This window comes from Microcebus murinus, chromosome 9 (genome assembly GCF_040939455.1).
Source record: "Microcebus murinus isolate Inina chromosome 9, M.murinus_Inina_mat1.0, whole genome shotgun sequence".
Lineage (NCBI taxonomy): Eukaryota > Metazoa > Chordata > Mammalia > Primates > Cheirogaleidae > Microcebus > Microcebus murinus.
Genome location: NC_134112.1, coordinates 18,237,604 through 18,253,046, shown reverse-complemented (window position 1 = coordinate 18,253,046; position 15,443 = coordinate 18,237,604). Strand labels below are relative to the sequence as shown.

General features: G+C 35.4%; 1 protein-coding gene across 1 annotated transcript in view; it reads right to left on the bottom strand.

Moving 5' to 3' along the window:
• TBX20 (T-box transcription factor 20) overlaps positions 1-15,443 on the bottom strand; it is a 52,911-nt gene that overhangs the window by 22,894 nt on the left and 14,574 nt on the right. Inside the window, exons 5-6 of the mRNA XM_012777558.2 lie at positions 15,197-15,355; positions 6,964-7,040 (exon numbers count right to left, since the gene is read on the bottom strand). Coding sequence (XP_012633012.1) covers positions 6,964-7,040; positions 15,197-15,355 — 236 coding nt within the window. The remainder of the gene's footprint in view (positions 1-6,963; positions 7,041-15,196; positions 15,356-15,443) is intronic.

Sequence of the window (15,443 nt, the reverse complement as noted above, 5' to 3'; positions counted from 1 at the left end):
CGAGGCGGGCGGATTGCTCAAGGTCAGGAGTTCAAAACCAGCCTGAGCGAGACCCCGTCTCTACCATAAAAATAGAAAGAAATTAATTGGCCAACTAATATATATAATATAAAAATCAGCCAGGCATGGTGGCTCGTGCCTATAGTCCCAGCTACTCAGGAGGCTGAGGCAGGAGGATCGCTTGAGCCCAGGAGTTTGAGGTTGCTGTGAGCTAGGCTGACGCCACGGCACTCACTCTAGCCTGGGCAAGAAAGCGAGACTCTGTCTCAAAAAAAAATTAAAAAAAATAAAAATAAATAAAAAAGAAAATGCCAAACTGCTAAAGAGCACAGGAGGAGATTTCAGTAAAAGGACAAATATATGACATATTCCATAGATAGGAAATCTCAATACTGTAAAGATATGAATTTTTCTCTCCCAGATTATTATATAAATTCAACATGAGCTTAATCAAAATTTTCATGACATTTTTGCAGAAGACCTGACAAAAAGATTCCAAGACTAGAAGCATAAATATAAAAAAAATCAAGAAAATTTAAAAATGACAAGTAAAAAGGATTAGAATTTGCCATGTCAGATAGTAAAGAGTCATCAAATATTTACATGTTATCAATTTATGAAAATTACAACAACATTATTCTGGCATTTCAACAGGGAGACTGTAAGAACTAGTAAAGATAAGAATTTGGTACAGTAGAAGATAAAGGCAGAATTAAAATACATGGGAAATGAAAACATTGGTAAATATATGGTATTCAGGAAACCTGTAAAAAATATAAAGTGATATGTCTATTTTACATCCTATACCAAAATAAATACTGCATGACTCAAAGATTTAAAATAAAAACTAGAAAGTAGTAAAGTGATTAAAAAAACAATAGTTGAATATTTATAAAATTTTGGAGTGGAAAAGTTTTTCTAGAATAGAAATAAGTCATAAAGAAGGCTGATCTCAAATTTTTTGACTCAAGCAACTTCCCAAAGAGTTGAGATTACAGGAGCGAGCCACCATGGCCGGCCTGATATAACCTAATCTGAACAAACCTCTCATTTGTGTACACAAGGTTATATATACAAGAGTATTCATTTTAGCATTGTTTGTAATAGAGAGAAACTGAAAGCAACTTAAAGTCATAATTGAATGGTAATTATATTACATAACAGCTATACTTTAGTATGCAGCAATTTAAAAACAAAGAATGGGAGCCAGGCGTGATGGCACACACCTGTGTTCCCAGTTACTTGGAAGGTTTAAGAAGGAGGATGACTTGAGCCCAGGAGTTTGACACCAGCCTGGACAACATAGCAAGACCTCCCCCCATCTCAAAAATAAAATAAAAAATTTTTAAAAAATGATGATAAGCCACACACATGTGTATGGGGGAGTCTATCTATCCATACACACACACACACACACACATAAACACAGAAAGTGATAAGTGAAAAAAAATTGTTTGAAAATAATTTGTATAACTTGATCTCCTATATGCCTTAACGTGTATGTGTGTGTATATATATATACACACATATATATGTTTTAAAACATATATACATACATACATGTTCAGCAAAAGGACTGAAAAAAAAAGAAATCATAAAGAAAAACAAGAATAGATTTGGTGACAAAATCTATTTATCAAAAACAAATAAAAAGCTAATTTTCAAACTGGTAAAATGATTCCAACATACATGAATAAAATGCTAATGGCCTTGATGCATAAATAGCTTTTATAGATCATTAAAAAAACAAGATGAACAATTAAAAAAAAAAGAATGGACTAAGGACATAAACAGGCCAATTCCCAAAAGAAAGTACAAAGTTTCACCTACCAAATTGGCAAAGATGCAAAGATGATGACCGTGTTTGATAAGGGTGCAAAGAAATGGGCAATGATGTAGACAAACTTTCCTGAAAGTTGTAAGTATGTATGAAATGCCTTAAAAACTTATACAGTCCTAAGCTGCATAAGGACATTTTAGTCAATGATTGACCACATATATACAACAGTGGTCCATAAGATCAGAATGGAACTGAAAAATTCCTAACGCCTAATGATGTCACAGCCATCACAATGTAGTAGCACAACACATCACTCGCATGTCTGCGAAGTTGCTGGTATGGACCACGTAATTGTGTGTGCTATACTATACTTCTTGATAATGATAATGAACAACTATGTTATTTATGTATTTACTATACTATACTTTATATCATTATTTTAGAGTGAACTCCTTCCAGTTATAAAAAAATGTTAACTGTAAAACAGCCTCAGGCAGGTCCTTCAGGAGCTGTTCCAGAAGAAGCATTATTACCACAGGATATGAAAGCTCCATGCGTGTTACTGCCCCGAAGACCTTCCAGTGGGACAAGATGTGGAGGTGGAAGACAGTGATGTTGATGATCCTAACCCTGTGTAGACCTAGGCTAATGCATGTGTTTGTGTCTTAGTTTTTGACAAAATACTTTAAAAAGTACCAAAAAAGGAAATTTAAAAAATAGAAAAATCTTACAGAACAAGGCTATAAAGAAAATGTTTGTACAGTTGTGCAATGTGTATGTTTTAAGCTAAGTATTATTACAAATGAATCAAAAAGTTTTAAAAAATTAAAAATGTATAAAGTAAAAACGTTACAGAAAGCTGAGGTTAATTTATTACTGAAGAAAGAAAATATTTTGTTTAAATTTAGTGTAGCCTCAGTGTAGGGTATTTATAAAATCTATAGCAGTATAATGTCCTAAGGCATTCACATTCACTCACCACTCACTCACTGACTCACCCAGAGCAAATTCCAGTCCTGCAAGCTCCAATCATGGTAAGTACCCTTCACAAGTATACCATTTTTTTTTACCTTTTCTACTTTATTTTTACTATAGCTTTTCTATGTTTAGATACATAAATACTCACCATTGTGTTACAGTGGCCTATAGTATTAGATATACAAACACCCACCATTGTGTTACAATGGCCTACAGTATTCAGTACAGTACTCAGTATAGTAACATGCTGTATAGGTTTGTAGCCTAAGAGCAATAGGCTGTACCATATAGCCTAGATGTAGAGCAGGCTACACCATCTAGCTTTGTGTAAATACACTCTACGACATTCCTACAATGATGAAATGTGACTATGGGCACATTTCTCAGCATGTGGCCCTGCTATTAAGTGACACACAACTGTGTATCTTTCCACTCATATGAGGTACCTGGACTAGAAAAGTTAAAAGACAGAAAATAGAACAGAGGTTACCATGGGGCTCAAAGGGAGAGAAAATGGGAAGTTATTTTAATGGGTACAGCATTTCTGTTTGGGATGATGAAAACATTCTGGAAATGAATAGAGGTGATGGTTGCATGACATTGTGAGTGTATTTAATGCCACTGAATTGCACACTGAAAAATGGTTAAAATGGTAATATTTATGTTACGTATATTTTACCACAATTTTTAGAATTCCATTGTATGACTATGATGTTATTAAACCATTTGTCTATTATTGAACAGTTAGGTTCTTTTTCTATATTTTTAACAATTAAAAATAATTTTCTCTCTCTCTCTCTCTCTCTCTCTCTCTATATATATATATATATATATATATATGTGTATATATATATATCCTTTGACCAAGCATTTTTATTTGTGAGTATTTATCCTATGGTAAGATGGAATATGTATAAAGATATATATTTTCCTCCTGGAATTATTTGTAATAGCAAAAAACCAGAAATCTAAATAACGCATAGGATTGGTCAAATAAATTTTGGTACATAATGAAAAATTAGGAAGCCACCAAAAAGTATACTGTAGACATATACCTATTGATATTAAGGGAGAAAATGATTAAAAATAGTAAAGGTGGCATGATAAACTTTAAAAGTAGTAAATGTTTGTACATGCATAAGAAAGTATATGGAAGAAGATATAACAGGGTTTTGCTAGTGGTTATTTCTGAGTAAATGGGATTTCACTGCTTTTTTATGCTCATTTTCTTGCTTGTCTATTTTTTGCAATAACTGCTAACTTTTTTGTAAATAGAAAAAAATTAATAAAAGAAACTTAATTTGAATAAGGCAAAAATAATTGCTCCCAGTTATTTTTCCTTTCTCAGAAGTAAAACTGTGCTTTCATGTACTGTATAAAGTGCCCCCTCAAAGAAGAAAAACAAAATGCCATCCAAAAGGCTGCCTAGGTTATTTATTTTATGAAACCAGCTGATACTCCTTTCCCCAATCTGAGTAACCAAAAATTAGATTACATTAAGACAATCCTTTGGGCTCTTGGTTTGTTTCTTAGTTGGCCATAGTAGGTATATATACAGACCATCAATGAAAATACTTTCTACTTTTGCAAAGGAGGTGGGTTTTCTTTTATAAATGAATAATATGATGTTCCCTGAAGAGAAAAGCTACACACAGAACCCAGTAAAATTAGAGCAAGAAAACTATAATGCCTTTAAGAGTATCCCAAAAGCTTGCGCAACTATAGAAGGAATAACACTGTGAGTTTAGAGGTATAGACAAACAGATCCAATCCTACAGGCATTTTTGTTTGGGTGTCCCACAGTAAGTTGTAAATCTAGAACAGGAAACTTGAAATCATTAAGGTCACATATTTATAACATCATATTCAATTAGGTTAGAAAAGTGCAATATCTGTCATCATGTCATAAAAAGATGTGTTTTTCTCTCAGATCTCTTATAAAGAAAAGCTCCCTATATTGTTACAGATAGGGCTGTTTTCAATCAGTTACAAGGAGCAATTCAATTACTAGATGGTTTAGTGCAGTAACTGACTCCAGACTAATTTAATTTCTTTAGGTCTCTAAAGATCAATTGATCTGATTTGTCCCATCCCCAAAGGCTGTTTAGGAAAAATTCAGACTTAAATACCTGGAAATGAAATCCAAAACCTTGGCTAATTTCACACTACTTAGGTCATCTTGCAAACTTTCAGCTAGTCACGTAAGAGTGCCCTCTTGGCCCTCAGACCCTTGAAGGCTACTTAGCATCACGTACATGTGAGAGCTCCCACGTCGGGAAGCTTATTCAATAAGTAGAAAATGTGGCTGCATGCATTATCAATTCTGCCATTCTAAAGGGCAGTCAGACTGGGTACTCCTATCTCATAAGCCATGTGCAACTACAGGGCTATTTTTACTCTAGGAGAAGTTTATATTTGTACTCCTGTAATACTCTGAAATTTTTAAAAAGACTATTAAAAGTAGAGTGACATGGGATAAAAACTGTTGGATGAAATGCTCATTTAACAAGATGAGGAACTTATAATTATTTTACATTTTTAGATTTACAGAGTGCTGTCACGAATGTCAGCTTGCTTGATTCTCAAAATAAATCTTTTAAGTGAGAAGGTTATTGTTTCCATTTTCTAAAGCAGGGTTACTGTTTCCATTTTCTAGATGAAGGAATAGACTGGGAGGTCTGATGACTTCTCCAGGATCACTCACCCAAGAAAAGGCAGAGCTGGGACTCCGACCTATGACTTTTTTCCCCCAATAGATCATGCTTACCCCCTAGTCTGAGACAAAACACATGATGTACGCTAAATACATCACTAAAGCCCCACTGAGTCACTCTCTTCATTCTTATTTGAAACCTGAATAAAATTGAGGAAAAGTTTCACCCAGCTGCAAAAACCCAGTTTATGAGCTTCTGGCACTCAGAAAAAGGAAATAAAAAAGTCATGCCTAAATGAAGTGAACGCTCATACTGCTGGTACTGCATTCTCACTGCCTTATGTCCCCCCTAACTGGAGAGTTACCCACTTGCATTCTCTCTTCATTTTGCAATGAATTTTTAACTGCAAGCTTAAGTTTCTTTCCCTCAACATCCCTGACCACTTGTCAAACTCTCTAAGTAATTAACCTTTTTTTCTACCCAAATCTCACAGCTTCTGCCCAATGTTCAGCCTCTCCTGCTGGCTTCTTTGCCTCCCCACTGAGCCTCTTAATCTGCTCCCCCAAATCAAACCTCCCCCCTATGCTCTGCCACTTGGGAAGGCTTAGGAAGACTCAGACAGAAGTTACTAAAACATGTAATCACTGAGATGCCAAGACAGGTTGGGTACAATGCTGAGGTCAGGAGAAGTGGCCATGTGGTAGATAACAAAGAGTTCAATACAGCTAGGTTGCAGCTATTAGAGAAATCACACAAAGACTGGAAATAAAGGAAACCTGAGAGCTGGTGGCTAGTGTAGCTCCTCCCCATCCCCATTAATAAAAATGTTGGGTCACATAAAAGAATAACTTAGTGTGTTTAAGAAATACAAATAATCAATTAGGTTGAAAAATCTTTTCCTTGAAAAACACAGTTTTTGTCATTCATACTATGCAAACTATGAATCTCAATATAGTCATTACTCATCACCCAGATGGTCTCAAACTGCATGAACCATTTTAATTGAGTAAAAAATAGAGTTATAGGCACATGATTATCACTTGTCTTCTTAGAGGGTCTTGAGAGACGGTGTTTCTCCTATTAATACAAGTAATCCACTGTATGGGTAAAATTATGTGACCCTGAATTAAACATCTCCTTGTTTCAAAATTCCAAAATACCCTTATATTCTTTGTGTTAGCAAATATATCTACTTCAGAAGGAAAAAGCTATAAAAGTTCTATTTCTCTGAAGATTGCCACCCATGAAGACAGGAAGCTTAATATTATCAAGAGGACTATGTCTTTGATAACAACGAAGACTATTTTTCTACAATGGAATAAATGTCTTGACCAAAAAAACCACGTCACTCAGAAACAGAGCATAAAATAGATCCAGTGGCAGCAGCTGCATATCTGCAGGGTTTGTAACTGGAAGGAAAGGGGGTGCAGAGAGTTGGAGACTGTATATGATGAGGTTATGGTTCTTTGCTGTCGAAAAGAGTGTGTCTTACAAACTCCCTTTTCTTTTGATCTTATCTGAACAAGAAAGTAAACAGAAAATTCTCATTACCTCTCAATGTCGGTGAGCCTGGAAGAATCCCGGAATCCTTTGGCAAAAGGATTGCTATCTATTTTCAGCTTGGTTATCTAGAAAGGAAAGAACGGGTATAAAACAACATCATTTTCAAGGTTAAGGAAGTAAAATGAGAAATCGAGTTTGTTCATTTCCCGTGGCACACTGACAGTATCTTCATGTCTCTCTGTGTTGTGAGAAGAGTGGAAAGTGCTGGACAAGTTCACAGGAGGGGTGGATCGCAGCCAGGTGGGATGGCAAGAGAAGGCCTCAGAGAGAAGGAAGTAGCTGAGGACAGGCTAGAGGTCAGTGGATAGATACAATCAGGGATGGGGACCTTTCAGGCAAAAGTAGACATGAACTGGGGTATGAGGTATTTAAGAGATTAGTGAATGGCTGGGGCTGAACTGCAGAATGGGGGACCTGCCCAAATGAGACAGTTATACAGAATTCCAACATTGCTGGGGAATAGGGAATAAAAGCAAGAATGCTATCTCATTCTGACTTGGCAACATCTTTTGTTAATACTATGAGCACATATACATACCATAATAGATAAAAAGATAAAATGGCCTCATGTTCAATACTATATTGATATATATGACATAAATACATGATATAAAGCCTTCAGAATATAAATGTACTCCTATTTCTCTTTCCATTTGACTAAATTAGAATCAGATTAGCCCATCTTCTGCAATCTTTCCATATAATGTTATTTATAAACTCTATGCTTATATGAAAAAAATGAATTCTAATAAGAATCAAAATCTAGTATTAAGTGTCTATGCTGTGGTATTCATAATTCCCATAGTACTAATATGAATGTAGAAATGTCCATTAAATCATATGCACTGTGCCTCTGCAGGAAAATACATTAGGTTGCAAAGAAAAAATAATGGAAATGCTAATTAAAAGATAGATAGTCAACATGGAAAATCCCTGAATGTTAGAGCTGAAAGGAACTGGAGAGACCATATAGCCCATGATCTCATCAGACAGATAATCACACTGAGGCACATAGAGCATAAGGACCAAGAAACAGCAAGTCAGTAACTAAATTAGAACCAAGGAAACCTTCAAAGAGTCATATCTCCTTAGTATCAAAATGAGAACTTCTGTTAATCTTTAGAGAGAAACACATACAAAATATTCTTAACGAGGGAAAAAGTCATAGATTGTGGCATGTCCTCCACTTCTTTCAAAGTAAGGAGTAAATAACCAAAACAGTTTGGAATTCTATTTTGCCAAAACGCAACTTTTCCTCCAATTAGAGTGTATCTATAGCTCATTTTAAACTGTTAACAGAAGCAGAAGAATTCTCTTTTTCATTACAAAAGTGCTTTTTTCTTCTTCATGTTTTCTTAATGTGAGTTAAACCAATGAACAAGCAGCAAAGAAGCTATTTCCCTCGCTTACAATGGAAATTCCCACACTATCCTGACCAGAGACACTCTTCTCCTCCATCAATAACACTGGCAAGTTATAAGATTGACTGATAATATTAATTTTTCAGGGCATTTGACAGTGCCTCAGAAACACTCATTTTTAGCCCATGAATACTCACTATAGAGTACTACAGAGCAGCTAATTTTCTTTTCAGCTTAGTCATGGAAATTGGTAGACAGGGAAGGAAATAAGGTAGATAAATAAGAAACCTGTTCTCAATGGATAGCAACAGCTACTTACAGTATGCATATAAGGAAAACATAGGAATGCCTGAAGTTGCCTCTAAAATGTGCCATGAACAGTTTACAGAGAACCTTTCCTCATACACGGCCATGACTTCCTCAAGAGTGAAGTCTGTTTCGGCCATTTCAGACCGGGACTTATTTGTGAAGATCAATTTACAGGAAGAAGGAGAAAATTTTTATTTGTTTGAAATAAACTGTAAACATCTTCTAAAGCCTAGGCAATCAGTATTCTCTAAGATTATAAATACTAACAAGATTTTAAAATCCTCTAGGACAGGAGGTATGTCTCTTTCTATAATTTAAAATATGAGTATGCTTTCACAATGACTCATCAACAAATATTTAATGAGGATTGATCACCAGGCACAGGCGCTGCACTAGATGTCAGACAGTGCAAAGGGAAAGAACACGTGGTCTCTCCCCAGTGGAGCTTAATGTTCTGTGGCACAGGCAGTTCCATGCACAGCTAACCAGAACTGGAAGTGGCTTTAAAGGCACCAAAGAAGATGGCACCACATACCTGCATGGTTAGTAATTATAAGGGTACACTGAACCCAGATGAAAATTTCAAATGGATACTGTTGGGTAGAGCAACAAGGATCAGTCTCCCTTCAAATAGCACCTTTACAAAATTGAAAAGTAAAGAGACTTGCCAGCGGATGAAATATTCCAGAGACACTGTCAGGTAACAAATCTAGTAGAAGAACTAACATGGTATCCACAATAAGAACCCCAGAAATGTCTGTTCAAGAAAAAATAGTCAGAAATATGATTTCCTCTTTTTACCAGTTACAGACTAGGTGAAGCCATGAGTTTACATAAAAAGAGTTTTATTTTGTTTTTAAGATAAAATAATTTTTAAATAGCACAATTTTCACATTCTAGGGAATCACACATTTTTAAAAGGTCATAGATTTTTATGCCATAATATATAAATAAAAGTTATATAGAAATAAATACATTTTTTAAGGTTTGGTTTTATATCCCTTTATGAAATTTAGGTATTATTTCTAAAATAACACACTTGAGAATTGATGAGGAAGGAGCTGAGTTAGAGACAGTGATTTCAGTTGGATATCATTTCATTCCATGTCCTAATACAGGATGCCTGTCGCTTGTAATGTGATTGTACAATATGCCCATTAAATATCATGTGTAGAGAAACAAGAGGCAGGACTTCTTTATAAATCAAAAACTATTTTTAAAAGCAGCAATGTTTCTCACTTTGTAAAGACAAAGTGTTAACAAGTAAGGACAGTAGTATGTGCTTAAAAAATCTTGCTATTTAGTGTGTGTCTCTACATGTATCCAAATTACTAATTTAGTCTAAAATACAACCTTGTTTTTCATGTATTATTTCAGTAATATAGAACATAATGCAATTCTTGGCCAGAAAACTCACTCTTTCAACATCTCTATTATCTGTAAATAAATGTATGCATAATTGGAGGACAGATTTGACACTACCGGCTATGCCAAAGAGAAGGGGACCTTTTGCAGTAGTTATTCTCTGTGATATTGCTGGACTATGAATCCAGCTGGGGTTCCCAGCTATAAGGTGAAATTGGCCCTCAGAGACCATTTCTCCAATTATCAGGAAAAGATCTGACCAAAGGCATTTAAAAATGAAACCTGACCTACACTTCAACTCTACAACAATGGTCCGCCTGCTCCAAAACAATGCATGACCTTTAAATCTTAAATTATAAAATACTTTGTTGAAAGTGTAATGTATTTAGCTTTTATCTAATCATACAAAGAAATGCAATCATTCACTTGCAAAATCCAGAGAAAGAAATAGCAAAAAAGGTCTCATTTTCATTACTTATAAATGAAATTACCAGCCACAATAAATGAGTTTTTTCACAAATTTGGCTGGAAATTTTGATTTAGATGTTAATAGACATAAAAATAAAAGTCTTATCCAAAGTTTAATATATATGAAAGTGGTCTTAAATGTGAACTTTTAAAGATTCCTCTCTTTCCTCTTACCTCACTGTTCTCTGTGTATGGGAAAATTCTAATATTTAAACTATACTTAGTATAAGTTTATCTTATTTCTTTCCTATATATTTATTTTACTATATGTTTGCTGTAAGAAAATTAGTACACAAACTTGGTTTGGCAATGAAGACAGTAGACGTGAGGAGGCCTGGAAAGAGTCAAGGATGACTTCAGAAATAAGCACAGGACTAATGAAAATGCTAACCCCCCAAATGATTGATTCATTCCACATATGTTTATTGAGCACCTGCTATATGAATTTTGATTGGTCTTATAAGGTTTATAAACCATTTGCAAAACTGGTCCGTTAAAATACCAAGTCAAATCTTTGACTATTAACTGGATTTCAACTTTATAGGTATATGGTTTTGTGCTAGGGACTATGGTTTTAAAGATGGATATATAGAAATAAACAGACATAGCAGGATCTATTAAGGAAATTAATTGTGTATTTAGTAACTTCCATTGTGGCTTATTTAGCAATGAAAGGACATAGTAATCATATTAATTTTTATACTTAATGATGCAGTAAAGAATACCTTGGTGCTCATAGCTGGATTTTGATCCCATTTATGATAGGAATTAGAAAAAAATTTGCAAAAGAAGCAACTAGTGTTGGAATGTGTATTTATTAGTATCTTAACCTATTTTCATTAAGCCACATTTTCAAATTCAGTTTTCAAACCTTTCACACAGTAGTGGTCAATTTCTTGGCACCAAAAATGAAGAATTGAGTCCAAGAAGATCAAAACCTCATGATGATTCTGTTACTCACCAGACTTGTGACCTTGGGTGAATGTCCTAACCACTCTGACCTCAGTTTCTTTACCTACAAAATGGGACTCATGGGGCCTCCCTCAGGAGATCAGTGTCAGAATGAAATGAGAAATAGAGAAAAAATGTGGAAAGATTTTTGTGAACTAAAAGTAATAAATTCAGGCCGGGCGCGGTGGCTCACGCCTGTAATCCTAGCTCTCTGGGAGGCCGAGGCGGGTGGATTGCTCAAGGTCAGGAGTTCAAAACCACCCTGAGCAAGAGCTAGACCCCGTCTCTACTATAAATAGAAGGAAATTAATTGGCTGACTAATATATATAGAAAAAATTAGCTGGGCATGGTGACGGATGCCTGTAGTCCCAGCTACTCGGGAGGCTGAGGCAGGAGGATTGCTTGAGCCCAGGAGTTTGAGGTTGCTGTGAGCTAGGCTGACGCCACGGCACTCACTCTAGCCTAGGCAACAAAGTGAGACTCTGTCTCAAAAAAAACAAAACAACAACAACAACAACAAAAGTAATAAATTCAAACCATGAATTTTAGTTGGATCCTAGTTCAGAGGTTATTTGGGGGGCAGAAAGATTATCAAAGACATTGTTGGTCCGTCCTAAAAATTTTAATATGAATTGAATGTTAGGTGATATAAAGAAATAACTCCTATTAATTCTCTTAGCTGTGATAAAAAATGTTAGGATTACAAGAATAATGCCCTACTGTCAGAATATGCTTGCATTAGTATTTAGAAGTAAAGCATCAGGATACATGCTACTTAGTTCAAATGATTCAGGGAAGGGGAAAAGTGTACACACAGAGAGAGAGAGAGAACAAGAGGTAAAGTAAATGTGGCAAAAAATAATTGTTGAATCTGGGTGGAAGGATACATGAGGTTGATTTTACCATGAATTGAATTTTTTATATATTTGGAAATTTTCTAAATAAAAAATTGAGTAGAAGAACAAGAATTAAATGTCATTAATGCATGTGGCTCCTATTAGATGCCGCTAGTGCTTATACTCTGACCTCCTGTTTAGGATGGTCACCATCCTGTCACACTTGCTGCTGTGCAGTGTGAACAGTACAAGTGGTTTGAAAAAATGAACATAAAAAGTTTAAACCCTCTAAAAAAGGATGTCACAGAGCCCATCAGGGTCAAAAGCTGAGAGGAGGTGAAGCTCTGCTTCCTTGGGAACAGCAGGCACCTACAACTTAAGAGGTTGAGGACACTGACTCTTGAATCTAACACCACCTGGACTCAAATCTGTGATGGGAGGAGCAAGATCACCACAGATGACTTATTTAACTCTTGACTCAATTTTCCCAACTGTATGATGCTGAATAAAAATACTATTGCTCCTGTCTTATAATATCACTGTAAATCTTAAATAAAATAATGCATTTCAAAAGGTGCCTTGCACATAGTAAGTACCCAAATGTTAGCTATTATTATTATGAAAGTAATAATAGAAGGGTAAATAATACCGTTCAATTCCAGTGTACCATGATATGAGTGGTCCTGCAGCATTTATTCAGGAATGCTCTTTCACCTATTAAACCAAACCTATGGCAATGTATTTAGAAATTTTCTTTAATTTTTGTTCTATCCCTATAATTTTCACTTTAAAAACCCTATTTACCTATTCTAGCTTTGGCCCTCTTTACAGAGACTTCTGATAAAAGCAATGAAGTTTCCACATGACAAGTTTTATATCATTCCCAAACATCAACAGGATTTCTTAAATTAGTATAAATCTAATGTTTTATATTATTATAAAAGCTATAAATTTAATTAGTATAAAATGAAGCAAATGTTTCAAAACTCTTTTCTGAACTTATAATATCTGTATTCTATGTGCCCTCAAGTAAATTAAAAGTGGGATTTTTGGTTTCAATGTTCCAGAACCTCAGAGAAACTGTGTTAGTGTTTTAGGGCTTTGTGGGCTTCTGTCTATACCCAAATTTTTAGCTTGGGCATTCTGTGAAAGTTTCTACCCTTGTCATCGTGGAGATAATTCAAAGGTTACAATGCTTTGCTTTACTATAAGATGATTAATATGATAACAACTATATATTCATTTGGCTCATTAAAAAATATATGACTAAAAATTTTTAAATCCAAATTGTGACAAATCCTCTTTCAACATTCCTGAGACAGTCCAATAGTAACCAAATGCCTTATTTACAGAGCGACTTGCAGTTTCCAAAGGCATGTTTATACACACCATTACATTTGATCTTCACATCAATCCCTAAAGGGTCTGGTCAGTTGTTAGCCCCAGATTACAGGTAGGGAAAACGACAGCCATGGTGATGAAATGAAATTGACTCAAAGTTGTACAGAAATTATAGATGGGTAAGCCTTATACAAGCCTTACATATCCACTCTGGCCATTTGCCCACATCCCTTCTCTGGGCTTCCACTCTCCATCTGTGCATGCTACCTGTGCTATCAGATTCATCGTGCCTTTTTTGAGAGAATCTACACCACGTCCCCCAGGCTGGCCATCCCACTCTGGACTCTGAGCTATCTATCAGGCAACATCTAACAGTTACTTGTTCAGAACCCAAAATATGACATCAAGACAAGTGGAGAGCAACAGTTCTGGCTACCTAAAACTAATAAAATAAAAGCAAGACACAAAGACTTGTAGGGAGACTATGAACAACCAAATTTGTCAAGTAAACTGAGAATGTGAGTTCTTTTTACTGAGGTACATCAAAAGGAATTCCACTTCTGGTCCTTCCTAACTGTGGAAAAGTTATTTATTCTCATCTACAGAACATGACCACTGCCACTAGCCGGTCAAGCTTATGCTGACCACAAAAGAAGAAAATGTGTGAGGAAGTGTCTAAAAGTACCTAGCCCTTAGTAAGATCTTGATAAATATATATAAAGTTGGAATAAACCTTATAATGCATAAATTTTAAATATATTGTACAACAGAGAGGAGAAAATACAGGCTTATTATCTCTTATCTGAAATGCTTGGGATCAGAGTGTTTTGGATCTCAGATTTTTTTTAGACATTGGAATATTTGCATTATGCTTATGAGTTGAACATTCCTAATCTGAAAATCCAAAATCTGGAATATTCCAATGAGCATTTCCTTGAGTATCATGTCACCACTCAAAAAGTTTCACATTTTGGAGTATCTTGGATTTTCAGATGAAGAAAGCTCAGCCTACATATAACCCGATATTATAATTAGATATCTTGATTTTAATTAAATACACAAATGCTTACCTACTGCAGTATGTTATCTAAAGAGACATTTAAAATCACTTTACTAGAATTATTTACTAGAATTGCCCTAAATTACAGCTAAATAAGCTTCACCAAATATCTAAAGTACCAGTAGTAATGGACAGGTGGCTAGAATATGTGTGTTTAATTTTGCAGAAAATTTGAACTTTCACATTTTATGAAGCAGCAAGAACATGGTTATGCATGTTACCAGAAGGAGGAGGAAAAGGAGGCAGATAATTTTCCAGAGAAGAACATTTGAGAAGGCAGACCGGGACAGGTTTGGGTGGGGGGAAATAGGCAGTGAAAAACCTGAGCCAAAGCATTAAAGATTCTAGAAGAGACGGTGCAATATGTGGTCACTCCACACACTCTCAAAGGTCCTGGCACTGACACTCAATGGCTCTCTCCAAAGTGAACATCTGTTTTGAGTACTGGGATATCCCTTCTCTCCCAGAAAATGTAAGAACCTCCTAAACCCTTATCTTATGCAGTAACTTGATTGATCTGTACACTCACCAGTTGGTTCTGGTAGGCAGTGACTGCCGTAAAAACTGTCTCCGGGAAGATAAATGTTCTAAATTCTTCAGACTTCAGATTGAGCAATGAAGCCGTGTGGTCTTTCTTCTTAATGATGTGCACCCTCGGCTGGTACTTATGCATTGAATTCAAAATTATCTACAACAAAGAGATGGAAAGTACTGAATTTTACATATTTACACTGCTAGACAGGCCAATTTACAGTGAGACAAAAAAAAGAACCATA